This window comes from Lissotriton helveticus, chromosome 1_2, assembly GCF_964261635.1.
Source record: "Lissotriton helveticus chromosome 1_2, aLisHel1.1, whole genome shotgun sequence".
NCBI lineage: Eukaryota > Metazoa > Chordata > Amphibia > Caudata > Salamandridae > Lissotriton > Lissotriton helveticus.
Genome location: NC_136058.1, coordinates 156,661,454 through 156,682,940, shown reverse-complemented (window position 1 = coordinate 156,682,940; position 21,487 = coordinate 156,661,454). Strand labels below are relative to the sequence as shown.

The 21,487-nt window shown below is 43.2% G+C and overlaps 1 protein-coding gene across 3 annotated transcripts in view; it reads right to left on the bottom strand.

Moving 5' to 3' along the window:
- GLIS1 (GLIS family zinc finger 1) overlaps positions 1-21,487 on the bottom strand; it is a 1,570,389-nt gene that overhangs the window by 44,659 nt on the left and 1,504,243 nt on the right. For all 3 annotated transcript variants that reach the window (XM_078673453.1, XM_078673455.1, XM_078673456.1), the window contains exon 9: positions 8,046-8,213. In XM_078673453.1, coding sequence (XP_078529579.1) covers positions 8,046-8,213 — 168 coding nt within the window. The remainder of the gene's footprint in view (positions 1-8,045; positions 8,214-21,487) is intronic.

Sequence of the window (21,487 nt, the reverse complement as noted above, 5' to 3'; positions counted from 1 at the left end):
AACAATTTTTCAGACATTCTATTTTTGTTGACTTAATAAGTTTAACTACTTGTTTGTGTTCTACGCTTTCGCTAATGTTACATTGAAATATGCTTTTATCTTATAAATCAATTTCATTATTTAAGGCCTACCTTTCTCTGCTTTTCTCTGTTGGGCAGAGCTCTTGTACATAATACATTGAGAGTGGGCTTTGAACCTACCACCTTAAGCCATTGGTTGCCCAGGGCTTTAGTCAGTGCATTCAGTGTCAATCAAATCTTAGATGCAGTGCTTAATTTGAGGCATTGGTTTTGGGTGCTCCGCACTGGCACTTAATTCTCGACACCGGTGCTTGTGACAGCTGCCACAAGGTGGAGCTGTCTGGTAACTTGGAGATGACCATAACACGTTATTATTCATTCAATAAACTTTAAAAATGACTATTACCTGCGGCCAAAGCTTTTCTTACAGCTTTGGGGACCTGAAATATTCCGAATTGTCACACTTGTTGGATGTGATGGTTAGTACTATAGTTGGTAGCATGGCAGGGGCGATGTGTGGGGCAAGCTGCCGTTGCCTCTGACAAAAGACCTGGCACTCTTTTTTTATACAAATTAAGCACTGCTTAGATAAACCAAATGGAGTATTTCTGTCTCGCCATCACACTGTTGGCAATTATAGATATCATTCCGCCTCCTAGTGAGTGCTTCCGGTGCATGAGGTGCAGCTGGTAGAGACAGAAGTGTTTCTCCGTTGAAATCAGTGCATTCTGCATAATAAACGAACGTCTACTTCTAATACGCTGTCATTATCTTGCGCAGTAATATTTATCAACACATGACTTGACGTACATTCATTCTAGAGCATATATATGCACATTTAGGTCATTCTCCAGGTATGTATTTTGTTTCAAATGCCTCTTGTTGTGGTTCTGCTGTAGAAAGAGCCTTTCCTGAGCACCTCCATACCTTCCCTCACCCATCGCACCTTTCTGTTTTCTGTGGCTGGGTACATTTTACACTCACTTCATAAGCACTTTTTTAACCAAGCTTCTTTCCTGCAGGATGAAGGAGGAATAATAGGATTTGTTGCAGAAGTACATTTGCAGCTGACTATGAAATGGCTATTTTCAATGAGCACTAAAACGCGTGCAGGTATTTCCTTTGGTTCTTTCACTACTGTAGGAAAAAGAGTACTTAGTGCAAGTCCTGCGCCTTTACACAAAACACACGAGCTATTTAGTAACTTGTATTTACAGCCAACTTACTGGAAAATAAATAATTCAGTAGGGTGCTACACTTTAAATGCGAATGTCCCACAACTGTTACCATAGAATTTTTGTTGCACCTTTCAGACCCTCTGCTGTAACTTCTCTTCTCCTATAGTAAAACCTTTCAACAGCCAGCTGTGATGAGCACTACATGAAAACCACTGATAAAATACCAAAGATAACAAGCATTGGCATAGCCAATAGGTGTCTCCTTTGGGACCTTTTAGATTTTTAGCTAGAGCTATTGGCTATGCCAATGTGTTATGGTTATGTTGTAAAGCAGTGTGGCTGCTGTATATCATGTTGAAAAATTATATTATAAAAATGTTGGTTCCTCTGATCCACTTCGCTAATGGAGTCCCTGACATTGTCCTTCTGGCTTGTGCTTAAGTTAATGTTCTCTTTTGTACATTGGTGTAAAAATTGGTGGTTGGGTAAAACAATAAAGATGAGGGAAGAGGTGGTGAGTCGGGCAAAAGCATTGGTTTATTCAAAACAACAACTGAAGGTGAGGGGGTGGTGGGTTAACATGTAGTATAAACGGCTGTAGATGCACTTTTATGGAATGCTTGCTAAGTGTCCCTCTGTAATGCAAGGGGTGCTCATGCAAAGTGTGTCAGGCCCTTCATGTCAAGTTGGCACTACGCGTATACATGATAAACGGAAATAAATAAAGGGGAGTGTGGTTCTGTCATCCGGTTTAATGATAAACAACAATCTAACCCACCAAATATAAGAAATAATCACAATATCCATAAATGATTTATAGCCTAGAAGCAGACTTGACCATGCTGAAAGAAAATGCAAATTAATTTAGACCAACAAAATTGAGTAATAATAGTGTTAAAGGGATGGGGATGCTCTAGTATAATTACTTGTATTACTGACATCCAAGCAAAATTGTACCCATGCGTAAGTGCAGTCAGAGTTCCCATAACACAAACTCCCCTTTCAACACTGCGAAGAGCAAACCCACATGCAGAAAGCAGAACTGTCTCAGTAAGCTGCACATGCCAAAAATAAACATGCACCCACTGGAAAAGGTATTCTTTGAAATGATGCACTAAGTACAAAAACCCTTGACTCGGTGAGCCCTTTCTGACAACAGAGGTAAAAGCTGAGCATCCGTGGGAGGAAATGATGCCCCATTAACTCCACAGTGCACCAGCAAACCGTAAACAAGCCAACGTGGGAGCTGTCTTTCCGAGAGAAAACAAAAGAATGTCAGCCACATGGCAGGAACTGAGAGGGATGAATGGTGCAGTAAAATGTAAGCAGCTACAGGTCTGTGCATCCACAGTGTATCACGAGGTGGAAAAAACATAAAAAAAGAGTCCTCCCACGAGCAGATGAACACAACAAAGCATAATGATTTTGTACTTAGTACCCGCTCCTTGGAGGAAAAAGGAGGGACAAACAGAGAGGACTGGCCACTAGCAAGCAAGGATTTTTTAAAAGACATTGAAACCAACAAATGAGAAGCCTGGGAATGGCTATAGACCCACAGAGATGTGCACTAAAGTATACAAGAGGTCGTATGCTTACGCTCTACCTAAACATTCAAGGGTCTTTGAATTAGCACCAGGTTTACATTACTGGCTTTGTATCAGACTGGTTATCTCTTTTTCTGAATCCATTATTTGTGTTATGCCAATAGCTGACAATCCTCTATTTAAAAAAAAGAAAATTGTTTTACTGCACCCACCACCTTGGCAAGATTTATGTTTTCTTTCCCATTGATGTACCTTCTTCTAGGCTGGAGTCATAGACCGTCCACAGAGAGATGGTATTTAAATGTCAATAAACACCATGAAACCACGTAAAGTCCTGTGCAGCTGCCAAGAGGGGATGGGTATATTGCATGCTAAACAAGTCCATACTATTCAAATGTGCTAAAGCTTGCAAACAGGGCAAACTGGGTGTCTAATGGAGGATGTATGACATTACAACGCATGCTTTTACCACGCATGCCTTTACAACACAGTTTTTACAACGCATGCCTTTACAACGCATAGTGCTTAGGGGTGCTGGATAGTGAATAGTTTAATTTACTATTCCAACTCCAGTCCCCGTGGATAGTAGGGAAGGTGTTGGATAGTAAATTAAATCTATTCCCTATCCTAGAGCGCCCTCCAGCGCTATGCGTTGTAATGACATGCGTTGTAATAGTTGCGTCGTAAAGGCACTGCGTGGTAAAAGTTGCGTTGTAAAGGATGTTTCCCCTAATGGAACATATACTTACACTTCTCAAGCTTTGTGTCCTGTCAATGCTTCTTTTGCCGCCCAACAAGGGGTTCCAAGAATTGAGGTGTTCCTGCCAGCTCTAAAGAGATGTAAGGGATGCTCCATGGGTGGGGAGAGAGTTGAATTGCTCCGAGGCATGCTGTCTAAACGGATACAGTCTGTAAGACCATCAGGTCTGCAGCATCTATATGGAAGGTATTCCATGGCTTGGCAACATAATAATGTTCACTCATCGCAAATCTGTTAGTGGTGTGTGATAAATGTGTAATAAACCCTATTTGGGATACATATTTTATTCAGTCTCATAATATTCATTAATTAGAATTCATTATTTACTACATGGTGATAATGCTAATTCATTTCATACATAGTAGATAAGTACATATTTAGCACTAATTGTTTTGAAATGAGAACGCGTTTATGTGTGTGTTTCTTTGAGAAAGGGTTGTTCAGGTAAAGACTCCTCTTGTGTGAGCTGCAGGAGATTCTCTGGTAGGTGTGTTGTATTCCTTACATCCCCCATATCCCAAAGTAGGGCTTGCATTGCACATGTCTGCTGTTCTTTTGTTTGCTGAAACTATGCACACATCTCTGGGATTCTAGAACTATAGTGTGCCCCCAAAAAGAGAAGGGGCAGAGCAGTACTATTTTAAAGAATTTGAAATGCTGATAGGTTCCACTCCTGATGACCATATATATACACCAAAGCTGGCAAGGTGTGATTACTTCACATTGCTGGACAACTCCTAGGGGACTAACCCTCAGAAGAAGCTGAAAAGTTCAGATCAGGACAAATCCCAGAAGAAGCCCATATTGATGTTCCAAAGCCAGATATTGTTGGCCGAAAGAATTAAAAGAAACTGTTGTTGGCTGAGGGTAATTGTCCAGGGCCTTTGTTGTTCAGTATTTTTTAAGAGCCTTTTTCTGGCAGAATACGCTTTGTTTAGTACATTTGTCATACTGCAGACAAGTGAGTACAGGCTGTAATGAAGGCTGGTTTTGGTTCAATATGTTCAGATGTTCCTTGATGAGCCATCACGTTTCTTATAGTGTATTTTCAGTACCACTTTTATGTATCGAATATTTTTCAAGACGTCGATTTATATTTAGAGTGTTACTGTTGAGTCCACCTCCAACACTTCCTGTGAATAGTTACTTGGGAGCTGAAATCAGCTTAGATCAATGTATTTACTTTCAGTTCACCTTTCAAATTTACATTAACTATGGAACTCCTAGCAAAGGTGGGAAGAGTACTTCGATGGTACATTAAGCCATGAAAACTGGTTTCAAATCTACCATCATATACTAGATGTGTGAGTGTGATTGAACATAAAGTAACATAGAATTATTATTCTTCCCCTGATAAATGTAATTATATACACTCTGCTCAGAACAAACTAATGCCCAAGATGACAGTTAGGCACCAGAGATCTAGGACACATGTTCTGCCATTGACTTAAACTTCGAAGAAGTGATCTCAATATTAGCTATAGTAAAACATTTGCCAGATGTGTTTGTTTGATAATTAGGCCATGTATAAATACAAAGAATTATAGATGGGAAAAAGTGAATAGCAGGGGCGTTTTTCACCGAGTAGTTCTGAGTGGCCTCAAATAGAAGAGAGTAAAGCTTGAGCTGTTGATGATTTTATGCAGTTTCACCCTGCCCCAATCAGATTTGGGAAACACAGGTGCCCTGACACAGACCCACACTCCAACTCCTCCCCCCTCCCGCCTACATATTTGAAAATAATACGTGGCCTCCCGCCACCCACCCACTCCTCCCTCAGTACCTTCACTCTTCTCTGTAAATGTGTTAATTGAATTGTGGAAACACCAACCTCTTTCTGGAGAGCAACTGCCGCAAAGAGCCAATGTGTGCACAGTATATGTGATGTGAAGGAGATTGAATGAGGGCCAGATGAACGAATGATACCAAAATACTTAAAATTGAAGCTTAGGTTTAAAACAAAATAATTTCATAGCGGGTCATATTAAGTGTCAAGGTTAAAAAATTACCGTGCAAAGATGATTTCTCACCATACAAGTTTGGTAAACCTTGACATTGAAAAAATATGTATTTTTATGCTTTTATATTTTGTGTGGTAAGTTTATATACATGAAGTATAGTTTTTCATAAAAGTTGCATTATATATGCAGTAATGAACCCTCTGTCCTACATTCTAAGGATATTGTAAGTCAAAGAGGAGAATTCTGACTGTATAAAGGAATGAAGCCGAAGGCCAAGTTCCTTTAAAAGGTCATGGAACTCTGAGTCTCCTATGTATTATATGCACAATATGAAATGTCATTATATTGAGATATTTCTAATTTTAGATCAAAATTATTTATAAGATAGATTTAAAAAAAATTCAACTATACTGAAAACATTTTGTTTAGAGGATTAGCTGGACTATTTGAAAGTGCACTCTGCATAACAAACAGCATTCCATCCAAATCTCCCCTGTTAATATCTGTTGCTTTTAGGTTCCCCATCAGCCTTGCACAGCCCCTTGCACAGGTGTCATCATGGGTTATTTGTATGTTTAGACTACCGGACATTGAGTTGTACAACTTCCTGGAAATCAAAACAGCCCTAACCAAAGCCAAACTATCACCTGCCAACCCGTCAATTGTACAGTATATGGCGAAAATCAACAGACGAGGTCATCAGGTATCGCACCTCTACAAACTTCTACGCCCAAACTTCACTAAACTTAATGATACGCCAACTAACTACTGGGTAAAACAAGGCAATATCTCACTTAATGAGCAAGAGCTGGCTATGTTTTGGACCTCTCCCTCACGAAATAAAATCTCCCCGGTACTATCACAAACAAAATTCTGGCTACTCCACAAGGCTTTCTGGACCCCCCGCTCGATTAGCCTTGCTAGGCCTCAGGGAAGATGACCTATGCTGGAACTGCGGCAAGGAGAAGGGGGATCTAGCACATCTTATCTTCTATTGCCCCAAACTCAAAACGTTCTGGGAGAAAATCTTTGATTTTATAAATAAGGTACTGGGGTGCACACTAACACCTGAATTCTCATCCCTCACCATAGCATTCATGACTACAGGACTAAGATCACTGCATGACAGAGGCCTGCTAGACCTCCTACTGACCGCGGCAGGGAAACTGGTCCTGTCCAACTGGAAAGACACAACTAAGACCTCATACAAAGGCGGGTCAACTGAGTGACGTACCTCAGAGGCGTTGATAGCATTGCCTTGCAACACTCACCCTGGAGACCAGCAACCAGGGGGATGTGTAAGTCACTCGACACGTACAAACGAACTCCTACGAACCCCAGTGAGGCCACTCTGGCTCCCACGCCCCCCCACCCCCTAGTGGGGTGTCAGCTTTGACACAGGGCTACAGACCCAAACTAGGCTCACTGCTATAGAATCTTTCTTGTATCCTCTCTCCACCCTTTCTTTTCTATTCTCTCTCTCTCTCTCTCTCTCTCTCTCTCTCTCTCTCCCTCTCTCTATCTTCCTCTGCCTAATTTCCCAGCAAGTCATTGTATAGAGGATTAGCTAAACATGTATACCAAAGTTCCTGTAACTACTGCAACACAAGCTATGTTTGGCTAGAACCTCGTAACAGAAATGCTAATGTACTTGTTTATAAAAATAAATAAAATACTTTCAAATAAAAAAATATGATTTTTGGACACACAGGTATGAATTACAATAAAGATCATTCTACATACAATAATGAACATTAACTTTATATTGAGTAAATATTTGGGATCAAAAATCGCTGTGTGTACAGCTCTATGTTCAGTAGCAGAAGCGCACATCTGGATCAGCGGCTGCTTCAATAGCATAATCCTAGTGCCATGTGGAAAACAAATGACAACACAATGTATGGTGAATTAAAGGTCGCATTAGCGCCATCTTGCGCTTGCGGGTGCAACCCAAATTACCACTAGTTTTCAAATTGTGATATTAGGGATAGGAATGTACAGTCTGCCTGTTAACTTCTACCTGTGGCGCACACCTTCCTGCTCTGAAGGCCACCGTGTCTCGTCATGAGATCCATGCGGGGTTACACCTGCTACACTCTGGTGTGTATTTAGTTGAGGGTTATCCAATGATGTGTGCTGTACTTAGTAAATCAATGGTGTGGTATGTTCTACGGTTTTGCTATAGGGCGTAAAACCCCGGATGAAGTTAAGTCCCAAAGCACTGAATCACATAAAGTAAATCAAATCTACAAACTGCAGCTGAAGGAAACACACTCTCTTCAATAACGTGAGCAACGCTGAAAACCTGTTAAAACTTTGCATGAGAAACACCATATTTGCATTTGCTGTAAACTGGACCTAAAAAAAAATACTGTAATGTACGACAATCTGCTGAATATAAAGAGCACGAGCCTTTAAATCTTGGTCTCAAGGCGAAAAAGAGGTAGCACGGACAGAAAGAGATACAGAATCAGTTCAGCTTCACATGTACCCCTTATGAAACCAGAGGGGATGGTGAGTGGCTGTGCGGTTTAGCGCTGTAATCTGAGAGGGGAGCTTTCCATGACGTCACTATACGTTACCTGCTGACGCTGTCGGCGTGGGAAGTATGTGATACCCATTCTGCCGGATGGAGCTGAAGCAATGGGATTCCCCTGGTAGGACATCACTGCTGACGGGCTGCTCCATTGTTCTGTAGCAATCACCGTAATGAAAGAGGTTTTGTATGGAGTGAAAGCTGCCTTGGTAACCTGGAAAGAGACAGTGCACGGTCAGGTCATCGAAGCAAGCAATGCAGTGCGTTATAGTATTGCAGAAAAAATGTTGGGCCATATTATCAAGCAAGGGCGATACATTATAGCCGCTTTTATTGGCAGGAAACTGACGCTAAAGCGGCGATAATGGGCTTCATAATATGCCCTTGTGAATTCCCATAGCAGCACAAGTTAACACCAGAACCTGGGCTTTTATGGGAATTCACAAGGGAATATTATCAAGCCCATTATCGCCGCTTTAGCGGCAGTTTCCTGCCGATAAAAGCGCTGATAATGTATCGCCCTTGCTTGATAATATGGCCCCCAATACGGCCCAAGGATCGATTGAGTCATAGTCGTAAAATTAGTAATTAGATAAATAAACTCACGTATTCATGTGTCTTTAGTTGTTAGTTGTTGGCATTCTACTGTTATCATGTATTATGGCTGCATACATAACCGGGGTTGCAACCATCCTACACGACGAGCATTTTAAGGAAAATACATTTTTATATCTACCTATAGCATATTTCCGAAAATCCAATTCGCATTTTCCTTAAATCAATACATTGTGTTCTGAATCATTATTTATGTTTCTGTTGTTTCTCTTTATTACATTTAATCCGGAGTGGCATGCATACCCACAGAATTTTACAACCGTTTTAAGGATTCACAGAATTTCACGACCATTTCCAAGTTTACAACATATGTGATTTGCTCCCTGAAAAATGTAGCATAGAACCTTGTGTGTATCGTGTATATTCTAGTAAATACAATTTATGTACCCTGATAGAATTTTGCAGCCATCTTCAAGTTTGCTTTGTCATTGAAATATATAGCCAAACATATAGCTTAGTCCTCCTCCTTTTTTTAATCTTATCTTTTATCTTACTTGATTTTTTACAGCACTTTAGCCCATCGTGCTAAAACATAGTAAAGACCAGCATTAGCAATGCCGAAAGTTCTGGTCAAAAGGAATGTTGCATTGTAATATCAAGCATTACAAGTAGATAGCATGGGAATGGATATGTATTTGTGTGGTAGCAAAGAACTGTAGAATAATATTGGTGTAAGTTAAAAGGTTGCCTGCCAATGTCACGGGCATGCCAGACCTAAAAATCCATGTAGTTTAGGTACTGGCCTCCTCTTATCTGTTCTGCTGCCAGAGAACAATACACTTAATTATCTTGTTATCTAAGATACTTTGATGGCTTTACAATGTCGTGGGTGTATCTTAAAGGTCAAGCTCAGGTATCTGGATAAATAAAATTATCAGAGATGTGTGGAGATCAAGCACTTTTGTTTGTGGAAGCACACTACTTCTGCCCCATAAAAACATGCACTCCTGGCTCCCCACATGTGGGTGGAGCCAAAGCCGCTCTCGTCTGGAGTCACCCATAATTGTCAACAGCCATGCTGTCAAGGCAGACACTAACAAGCATTTACAATGCAACGGTTTCGCCTTTGGAAAAGTTAGAGCTATTGGCATTGTAAATGACAATATATAAATATAAAATGTCATTTACAAAACCAATAGCTCCAACTTTCCAAATGCGAAACCTATTGGCAACGCCAGTGCTTGTCTTGTTTTGGGAGGAGGGTGGCTTGGGGGCGGGGTGGGGTGGGGTTCAAAAGTGCTTGTAGGTACTTCTCGGCAAGAGACCCCCGTCCGTCTTCACACGGTGAGCTAGTCTTTAAAGTTGGCAGGTATGATATCGAGTGAGGTGCAGCTTTCTCCGATTACAGCCTCAAAATCTGTAACGCCATGTACAATCACCAGCCGGACGATCAAGAACAAACCTAAATAACACACAAGAATGCAAAGGGAAAGAATTCCATGGCAGACCAATCGCTGTGGCCGGATATAAGCCACGCATTCTGCATTCTTCACATGACAAGACGCAGAAAATAAGTATCAACAAAGAACAAAAGCAGGGTCACACATAGCTGCCAAGGTTTCAGATTGCTATGTGTGACATTTTCATAATTTAAGTGTAATTATGAGTGACATTTCAACAACTATGAGTGACACTTTCTTGCGAGCAAAATCAAGCAACGAAGAGGATAGAAACATATACATATCATAAATTACACCCATTTAAACAAAGTGACTGTGCCAGGAAAGGCACATTTTCACAGCATAGGAAGTTAGTGCACTGGTAGGAGATCATGACTTACACCATTACCTCCAAGTTTTCAGATTGGTTGTGTATGACATTGCCATTGTTTCAATGCACTTCTGAGTGGCAATGAACTGCAAATGAGTGAAACTGACAGTGATATTGAAAAAGCTACAATACAAGAATCTTCAAATTATTGAGAAGTGAGAAGGTTTAAAAATTACTTGAAACTAATGCAAAACTCCTGAAAACCGCTTTCTGAGTTGATTATATAAAACAGTTGAGGCACCATTGTTCATCTTAAGTAAGTAACTTTAATGTATCAGCCAGTATAAACAGAGCTGAAGGAGACGTGTTTTGCATATGTTGCACTCTCCGTCCATTTAAGCTTGCTCCCATAATTATTTTTTATCCGAACAAAAATCATGAGTTTATCCCAGCACACCCATGCACGCACGACAGGCCCACAAATAGACTAAAATAAACACACCATATATTTACTGACCTGCTGTCTCGAGACTGGCGGCGAAACAGCAACGGAAGGGAAAGCTGCAACCTGTAACATGATCCTGTCTCAGGGGTAAAATCACCATGATCTCAGCTGTCTGTTGTACCCAGTGGGCGCTAACAATACCAAGTGACACAAGGACAGTAGTTTCGGCTTCATTGAAGCTCTGGACCGGCCCGCCCATCCAGCGCCCATTTATCCACTGACACTGACTCACTCACTGACGGACACTACCGCTACCCCCCCCCCCCTTTCCTTCCCCCCCCAGGCTTCATCTCTACTGTGCAGTTCTGTGGTCAAAAGGGATGAGCAGCAGCCTAATATCATAAACATATGCTAAGTCAAATCACAGCTGATCATGGCGTCTACTCTAACGCCCGCGCTTTCACTCTGCTATTTATGCATGAAAAGTCTTGTTAACAGTTTAGGCCTAGGAGATCAGATTACTTTACTGAAATGAGCCCGAGCCGACAGCAATTGGCGGATGCAAGCTGTACTAAAGTGGCACCGGCGTGGACTTTCACTTACTTATAGAGTGACGACCCGACTGCTGGTCACTTACTACACTGCTGCCCAGCCACGATGTGCACTATGCCTGTCTTCATGATCCAGGCAGCTGCTGGCCAATGAAATGCAAGGGGACCACCAGGACGGGTACAATTAATCGCGGACAGACACCCTTGTTCTGTCGGGGTCGGGTCAGGTCCGGTCGATTTGGCAGAATTAGGTGGCACTGTCGGGCAGCTAATAAGGTGGAGCATATTGTGAAGTAAAATAGTTCACGCGAAGGTTCTTCTTTTAGGGTTTATGCAGCCATCGTCGCCATTATTGTGAAGTGAAATAGTTCACTTAGGATTTATTTAAATCCTTTTATTAATAGCATAAACCCTAGTGACAGCAAGAAAGTGCGGACGCAGCCGCCTGTCGCTCTTCTCCCAGGACTCACTGGTCCCAACCTCCACAGTTCCATATAGAATGTACAAAGGAACACACAAGTACATTCAGTACCTAACACTCATCTGATAATGCCTGCACGTGTTGCGCTCGAGTCAGGCAGGGCCCGGCTCAAGACACAACAGAGCAGTCATACACTATCTGCACCGCATCTGGCCTCAGGAGGCCTGTCCTATCACCACAGACCCACAAACCGGGAGGGGGGAGGGGGGACAGGCTCACGGAGAGCGGGAGGGGGAGGGGGGACAGGCTCACGGAGAGCGGGAGGGAGCGGGAGGGGGGACGGGCACACGGAGAGCGGGAGGGGGGACGGCGGGAGGGGGAACACGGAGGAAGGCAGGACCACACGGAGAACGGGAGGGGGGAGAGCGGGAGGGGGGACGGCGGGAGGAGGGACACGGAGGAAGGCAGGACAGCAGTAAGCACTCACCAGAGGTCGGGGCAAATGATAAAATGAAAGGCGGCCCAAAAAAAAACAACACACAACACGCCCCCAGCCGCATGACGTGTCCAAAGGGGCTGGATGAGAAAAACATCCAAGGAACGCCCACGAGTCGCCTCGCCGGATGACGGACGCCTCTGTTTGCCAATGGCTAGCATCCATTTATGGAGCTAGTCAATGGGAAACAGAGGCAGTCCGAACAGCCATACTGTTGACAAAAGTTTTCGATCTGGGAGGGGCACTGCGTGCCCTCGCCAGGTCGAAACCTAAAAACAGTGGAAACTATACAAGATATTCAATAGCTGTCCTTCAGCAGCATTAAAGGAGGATAAGGAGAAAGGAGATCGCACTGAAAAAGTAAATTTACTCCAAAGCAATGTAGAAGTAGCTCAAAAGAATGTAAACAAGATGAGGCACATGGAGGTAAGGATGAAAACAACATACACAAAGTGGCAAAATACAGCGAATTACTAGGAACATAAGGGGAAACCAAACAACACAGTTTAAGAGGTGCCAAATAATTATAACAAGAGGAATAGAAAACAACATTTACACTGCAAATCAATCAATCAATCAATCAGAGTACTTGTAGAGCGCGCTACTTACCCGTGAGGGACCCAAGGTGCTGAGGGGAGGGGGTTGCTGCTACTGCTCGAAGAGCCAGGTCTTGAGGAGTCTTCTGAAGGCGAGTAGGTCTTGGGTCTGTCGTATGTGGGTAGGGAGGGTGTTCCAGGTCTTGGCGGCCAGGTAGGAGAAGGATCTGCCGCCGGAGGTCGTTCGTTGGATGCGAGGGACAGCGGCGAGAGCGAGGCTGGCAGAGCGGAGCTGGCGGGTGGGGGTGTAGAAGCTGAATCTGCTGTTCAGGTAGGCTGGTCCGGCGTTGTGGAGTGCTTTGTGTGCGTGGGTGAGGAGCTTGAAGGTGATCCTCTTGTTGACGGGGAGCCAGTGTAGGTCTCTCAGGTAGGGGGTGATGTGGATGCGGCGGGGGATGTTGACGATCAGTCGGGCGGAGGCGTTTTGGATGCGTTGTAGTCGTCGTAGGTGTTTGGCTGGGATTCCTACTTAGAGTGCATTGCCGTAGTCCAGTCTAGTGCTGACGTGGGCCTGTGTAACCGTTTTACTTGTTTCGGTCGGGATCCACTTGTAGATTCTGCGGAGCATGCCGAGGGTGTTGTAACAGGAGGAGGAGACGGCGTTGACCTGCTTAGACATGGAGAGGGAGGAGTCGAGGATGACTCCTAGGTTGTGTGCATGGTCGGTGGGTGTTGGTGCTGTTCCCAGTATGGTTGGCCACCAGGAGTCATCCCAGGCTGAGGGGGTGGGTCCGATATTAGAATCTCTGATTTGCCCGAGTTCAGCTTCAGACGGCTGCTCCTCATTCAGTCGGCGATGGCCTTCATTCCCTCGTATAGGTTGGTTTTGGCGGTGTGTGGGTCCTTGGTGAGGGAGAGGATGATCTGGGTGTCGTCGGCGTAGGAGATGATGTTGAGGTCGTGATGGCGGGCCACTTGTGCGAGGGGGGCCATGTAGATGTTGAACAGAGTCGGGCTGAGGGATGAGCCCTGGGGGACGCTGCAGATGATGTCGGTGGCTTCGGATTAGAAGGGTGGGAGGCACACGCTCTGGGTTCTGCCGGAGAGGAAAGACGTGGTCCAGTCAAGGGCCTTCTCTTGGATTCCGGCTTCTAGGAGGCGTGCCTGTAGAGTGCGATGGCAGACCGTGTCGAAGGCGGCTGACAGGTCCAGGAGGATGAGGGCTGATGTTTCGCCATTGTCCAGTTGGCCCCTGAAGTCGTCTGTGGCGGCGATGAGGGCTGTCTCGGTGCTGTGGTTTCGTCTGAATCCGGATTGGGATGGGTCCAGGATGTTGTTGTCTTCCAGGTGGCGGGCCAGTTGCTTTTTGAGACTGGTAATCAATGAAGCGGAGGCAAATAGGAAGAAGCAGATGACTTGGTGGGAGAGAAAAGAGAAGACGTTCATTTGGAATGTGATTGGCCTGCAATGGGATTGCAACCGATAAAAACAGGTAGGAATGAAACAAGAGATGGGCTAGACAGGTTGAGAAAGCAGAGAAAAAAAACATCTTTGTTTGACTAGAATTAAGGTTCATAAAATGTGTGAAGTTATGCCAGATTCCATCACAAGCAGAAAAGTTGAAAGACATCCTTGAAGAGAAGCGGGGAAAGAAGAAAGACATTGTTATTATTATTTAACACTTCTTAAGCACATAGCTACCCTGAGGCATCCCAGTGCTAGCAGCAGAAGATGGGGGCTGGGGGGACAGGTGGCTCACAAGTTAGTATTCTGGAACAGCCAGGTTTTAAGACGCTTTCAGAAGGTGAGATGGTGTGTCTCTGAGCGCAGGTGCAGGGGAAGGACATTTCAAAGCCTAGCTATGCTGTAAGAGAAGAAACTAACCCCACTCAGCATCCTTTGGATTTTAGGGATGGCGGCTAGACTCAAGCTTGCAGAGCGGACGAGTGTCCTGGGACGGTAAAAGGTAATAAGGGACTGTTAATGGAAGGGCCTTTTCCCATAAGGGTCTTGTGGGCTATGCATAGGGATTTAATGTAATCCTCTCCAGGATGGATGCCCAGTGTAGAGTCTCCAAACCTGGCTTTGCCGATTGAGTTCCAGGTATGCCAAGCAGCAGCCGAGCGGCACAGTTCTGGACAACTTGGAGTACTCCTTGTAGTGGATTTAGGTGCTCCCAGGTACAAGGAGTTACTGTAATCCAGACGCGAGAGGACCAGTGCCTAGACCATAATTCTCCAGGTCCTTATAGGGAGGAGGGAGAGAACTTTCTTCAGCATTCTAAGGACACCATAGCAGGCTCCTGTCACTTCCACTGCTTGCTGGTCAAATTTGAGTGATTTGTCAAGCCAGATACACAAGCTTTTAATCTTAGACTTTGGGGTGGGGTGGGGGTGGGTCCCAGACAGGTTGGCCACACCAGTTTGAGCTGCGCATTGGCCAGATTGCCCAGACACATTATTTCGTTTTTTTCTCAATTGAGCCTGTGACACGAGTGTTGCATCAGGTTGCCACCTTCTCCAGGACGGATTGCAGATCAGAGGGAGAGTTGTGCAGATTTTTTAGGGATACTACCAACTGAGTATCATCCCCATATGTGTCAATTTTGATCCCATATGGCAGAATAATATCAGTCAGCGGTCTCATATATACACTGAACAGCGTAGGACTCAGAGACGATCCCTGAGGAACAGCTGAGAGGTAGACACCTTGAGGTTGATTCTCTTGCAAAAACCTTGAATGTTCTACCATTCAGGTAGGATTGAATCCAGGAAATGGCTCCAGCTGCCACACTGGCAAGGGGAACCATCAGCATAAAAATTAGAGTCCAAAAATTAGCATAGATAATAGAAAACAGAGCAATAGTATACTAAGAGGAGAAAAGCAGACCAAGACTGATCTTTGCGGGACCACAAAATGAAACAAGTAAAGTGCCTTTCAGGATACCAATTTTTTTTTTCCAAAAGGTAAGAGGATTACCAAGAGAGAGTAGATTCTCCTAAAATGTACAGAAGAGAGAAAAGAAAGAAAATTAGTGTGATAAACTGTGTCAAAAACAGCAGAGAGGTTGAGAAGAATAAGAGTAGTGAATTCCTTATTGCTTGGAGGAAAAAGAACGTTAAGGACAGAAAGCAGAGCGGTTTCAGTAGTGCTAAAGGGATGGAAACCTGATTGTGCACGTAATCAAAGGTTGCGGCCATGAAGAAAAGCCCAAAACTGAGAAAAGCTAGATATTCTTGAATTTGTAGAGAAATAAGAAGCAGAGAAATTGGCCTTATATTAAAGAGGAAAATAAGGATCCAGTGGCTGTTTCTTGAAAAGAAATAGAACAGTTGTTTCAAAGGGTGAGGGAATAAGGTCGGCCTCGCCCTACACCCACTTCAGATCCCTCCTTAAGACTCACCTATTTCGCTCTGCGTACAATTAAAATTAATACTTTCCTCCATTTTCCCGGTCCCTCTTACTCCCTCTCGTCTTCACCCTTGCCTCTGCTTTCTTCTCCCTCGCACCGCCCATGAAGCTGCCTACTGTCCTTTTGCTTCAGCGCCAAGAAACTGTATAAGTGTACGCTGCGTTTTACAAATGCCTTTCACATCACATCACATCAAATCAATGGTATCAGAGGAATGAAAAAGAGTGAAGTAGAAAACTAAATATAGCCCTAAAATAGAAATAAATGGTTTAACCAAAGCGGATGGAAGGTGATCTTCAGGACAGGCTATCAAGGATGGATAAGTAGTCCAAGTTTAAGACAGGAGAAACCCAATTAAAAGAGTGAGGAGGGAGATCAAACGCAGTAAACAGTCCCAGATCAAGAACATATACAACAGTGGAAGTCTGAGAGACCTGTAACACTACAGCTGGCTTGTCTTTCACACTACAGAGATTTCTAACCCCCTTAGGCCTTATCAAGTTGTGCTAAGAATACAGGGGGACACAGAGATGATAAAAACTATGACATAATTACATGGCTACTCTGTTTCAATTGTTTCCTCTATGGTGCTTTAGATGTATTGTTCTACAGGATTCTTGTGGCATAGTTCCAAGTATATACACAAATGCATAAAACTATTTGCTTTTTTTGCATGTGCTTGAATACATGAAACTCCTCACAACCATACTCGAACAAGCAAACACCCTCTACCACCTTTATGCGGACGACACCTAGATTTACGTAGACGTATCCTCCTATGAGGATATACGACGATTAAATACCACTCTCAGAAAAATCTCAAACTGGCTCTGACACAACCACCTAAAACTCAATCAAGATAAGACGGAAATCCTACTCCTCCAATGAATAGACAGACTGCACAGGTACAAAAGTGGATAAACTCCATTGGCGATTTGAACTGCAAATTTACGCTATCAAAATCCGTCAAATCTTTGGGAAACTCCCTTGACCCAATCCCGAGCATGAACCAACACAAAAACACAGAGAAGAGTGCATTCTACAACCTAAAACTCCTACACAAAATCAAGCACTTCTCCCTCTGAAAAATCTGAAAACCGCCACGCAAGCAATGGTAATGTCGAAATTGGACTGTGTTAATGCCACCCTCACTGGCACCGCAAACTCGCACCTAGCCCCTTCATGCTTAAAAACGGCCTGCCTCACTCATAAAGTCCTTCACACCGGGAAACCATCCTAACTTGTATCTAAACGATCAAAGGCAGGCCAGACAAGAAATCCTAGAAGCACCAATACCCTGCTTCTCATCCCACCAACAAAATACAAACAAAGAGCCCTTATGCGCTCCTTTTTGGGTAATGCCCCTAAAATCTGGAACTCCCTACCAGTTCATAACAGGACAAACCCCTCCTTCCTGAGCTTGAAAAGTCAATTAGGAAATCTTCTCCTCAACTAACACTGCAACCCTTCGGACACTAAAACCTAGTGCACAACTAGACTCTTTACCTCATATTCACTATTTGTATGTTTCCTCCCCATGAACTACTGTGACCCAACCTTCAACAAATCTGTATTTTGCAATCTATTCTCCCCAATACAGCCCTGTTCTATGTCTATGTATGCAAAGCACTCTGACACTCCTGGGTCTTGCCAGCACTATATAAAACTCTTTAAATAAATAAATACATTATTATTTTTTTTTCACAAGAAAAGCAGTACAACCTGTAGAATGAGGAAATGTCACTTTGACTTGGTCTGCGAAAGTCAGCCCAGCCAGTATAAATGTTAGTGCTGACTATTGGGAGAAGCTCAGAGTATCTCCAAAAGAGTCATAGAGTTAGATGTAAGAAGGAATAGTAAGGGTTGCTACCCAAGAAGATAGGAGGCTCATTACACTGATATTGGCCAAGCAAGGTCTAGAGACACAAATTCATGCATAGATTTTGGAAGTAGTCATTAGAACATCGTTTCTGAAAAGCTATCCCCTTTTCTGTATTGCTATATCAGATAATTTCAGAAAGAACAAAAGAGGCAACTCTTTAAAGAACTTTACATGCAGGAACAGTCCTATTCTAATCTGAAAGCCCACCCACTGCATCAATCCTTTGTTCACTGTATCTTTGACTTTGACCCCGAACAGTGTTCCACTTCCTTTTGACTAGGTTCATGCCGTCCAAATACCACATGCATACACAAATCCATGCTGTCCTGCTAGCTGGTCAATTCTGTTTGGTCCAGTCTATAAAATTATACAATTAATTCTGACATCTGTTTTACACCCAAGTCCGACTAGATGGTTATGCTTATAACTTTAGAAACCGCTATGTATACTGTAGATATCAATGCTCTCAAATTGATTAGTATCCATTTATTTAATTTTGCTATACTGGACCATTGCGATCACTTACTACATAGTTATACTCTAGATCTAGTGCAGATCCCAGGGAATGTTTCTATGTGACGAGACCATTACAATATAACACTTAAAAACCACATATGAATATCAACAACATAATCCTGGTTTCAAAGTAAGTTAGATCATGGGAAGAAATAATCCAGTTACATTTCTAAATGGAAGAATATTGTGTAAAACCCACTTTGTTACCTTTGATATCACATGCAGTTTTTACTCAACTTACATCAACAAAGTACATTATTATTATACAGATACATGTCCTCGATATAAGGTTGCATATCTGGAATTTACTCATGTACATAGTCATAGGTACAAGGCAATTATTTCATTTTGGTTACTTACAGAGTGGCAGCTAATTACATTTAAATTCTGAGTTTTGCAATAAAAGCAACCGTCATCTATGAAAAGACTCTAAGATCCAGTAATCTCTCTAGTTTCAGCAGTGGATCACATAACAGAAGGCATGGGGCCTGAGAATTTTGAAAGGTCTTTTGTTTTTGAGCTGTATGTTCATTTTCCTGGTCCACAATCCCCAAGTGTGGCCTTAAATTTGTCTTGACTTATTATGTGTTTGTTTTGTAACAATAAGGTTCTCTAAAAAATCCTTCACTATTATCCACTGTTTGATCTATGGAATCTTAAGTACAACAACCTCAAGTTACAGGTGTCAGGAACCCTGAACAGTCAAAACAATTGCTGTCACTACAAGATTTAATAATATAGGGTCAACTAGCAGATTTTCAAGGTTCTCTTTTTATTAAGTGTGTTCTCACTCTTTATGAAGAGGATTCTTCCATTCTGTCTTTCAACTTTTTGTAGAAAGACTCACTACAAGCCTTGTTCAACTCCTTTTGATGTTCTTGTTGCTACTCCTCCAAGATTTCTTTCTGTCTACAACTTACAGGGTATGCCGCCTGAATATCGTGGGACAGAATATCGAGGACAAAATATTGAAAAAAAAATTAGACAGTCAAGCAAGTCTAGACATACTATACCTAACTCCATATATATGTACCACGCGGTACATATATCTTCACTGTCTAGAAGTAGAATTAGGAATAGTAAATATATACTTCCCTATATTGACTTACCTTTTGATATTTTTTCTTTTAATATTTTGACCTCTGTACTCTTGTATCACAATATTGTTGCTGTCGATATTCAATAAAACAATTAACTTTCAGCAGCTTGGTCATGCTTGCCAAACATTTAACTTCCTATCCACCACTGTCCCTACCCTGGCACAAAAATGGTTCCTGGTTATTAACCTAACCCCTTTGTCTCTAATTACCTTTTGACTCTCCTAAATCTGCATTCCCACCTTGGGCTGTAGGCGCTGTCACTGCCTCCTCCTTTGCTGTTTAACCTATAGTTGACATAGTCCAAAGAATCCTGTTATTACTTTTTCCAGTGCTATTGTTTTCTGCTTCCTATATAGATTATTTTTAAAGGAATTCAGTTTTTAGAATCAATCATTATTATTATGCGGAAATAAGGATCAATGTACACAGCTTCCTGCCTACCTCTCAAGGCCGGCACAGTGAGACATGAGAGTAAGTACACAGCTTTCAGACACACAGCCCGGTGGCCGACCGTGCAAAAAGCAAACGTGTAGGACTTCTGCGTTGACTTCCAGTTTAAGGACATCCAGATTATAACAAAAATAAGACAAATAGAGAAAACCAAAACAAACATCCTCCCAACCCCCTGTCCCGCCCGACCCCTCTCCGCACAAGTTCCATCATTTGTTGTAGACCCTTAATTCAAGGCATCACTCCACCACTCGCTGCTGGGTATATGCTCTAACTGCTGACTTTTGAATGTAACCTAGGGGCTCTAGTGGCAAGAGCTTGAGGATCTGTAAGTATTTCGGGCATGTCACTTCTCTGATGTCTTTTGTGAGTAGGTGCAAAAAGCGGCCCACAATTACGCAAAATCTTTACCCATCCCCTTCACACTGAGCGACATGCGCGCCATAGCTAGGAGTTGCCACAAGCGATGTATCCATGCTAGTACATCAGGTGATGTTGTTGTCCCCCACAGAGCTAGGATCTCCTGGCGAGCCTCCAGCGGGAAGGCCTAGGGGTGGGAGAGGCCTAGCAGTGTGTATTCTGGGGAGCGGGGTAGTGCTATCTGAAACGCAGCATCAATATCATCCAGGACTCTTGTCCAATAGCGTTCCTGTTTCGTACAGTGCCATAGTAGGTGAGCTAAGGTCCCAGTTGATCCACAACCACTTCAACAGAGATCGGTTTTGTTCTTATCCCAGCAGTGCACGCGAGCAGGTGTGTGATACCAATATGTGATTACTTTAAAAGCGGATTCCGCCCCAGCAGTGTTATGTGTGGTATGATGTGCCCTGTTTAGGACGTGTTCCCATTCCTTAGATTTTAAGGACCTGGCCAATTCATTTTCCCAGCACACCTGCGCTCTTGTACGGTGACCAGAGGAATGTGTCATAAGCATGGAATATAATTAGGAAATAAGCGGGCAGTCAACTGCCTTGCGCACTAACCACTTTTCAAACGAAGTCAGGGGTCTGGACATGAGGGCATAATTGGCGGACCTAGTCACCCAGTGACAGACCTGGCTATAAGGAAATGCGTCCGTTGCTAAAAGATCATAGTCCTTTCAAAGTTGTGCAAAGGGTTTCAGTCCCTCCGTGTCAAAAAGGGACCCAACCCACTTGCAGCCCTCCTCTCGCCACCTCTGAAACACTGCCAATGTCTGTCCCAGCAGAAAATCAGGGTTGTCGACAATGGGGGGACATGGGTGATGGGAACGATGTCCACCCTTTCTTCAAGGCTAACCTATCCCAGACCTTGAGGGTAGGCGAGGTGACAGGAGAAGAATATAGCCCCCATGCTCTATGTTTGCGGGGTAACC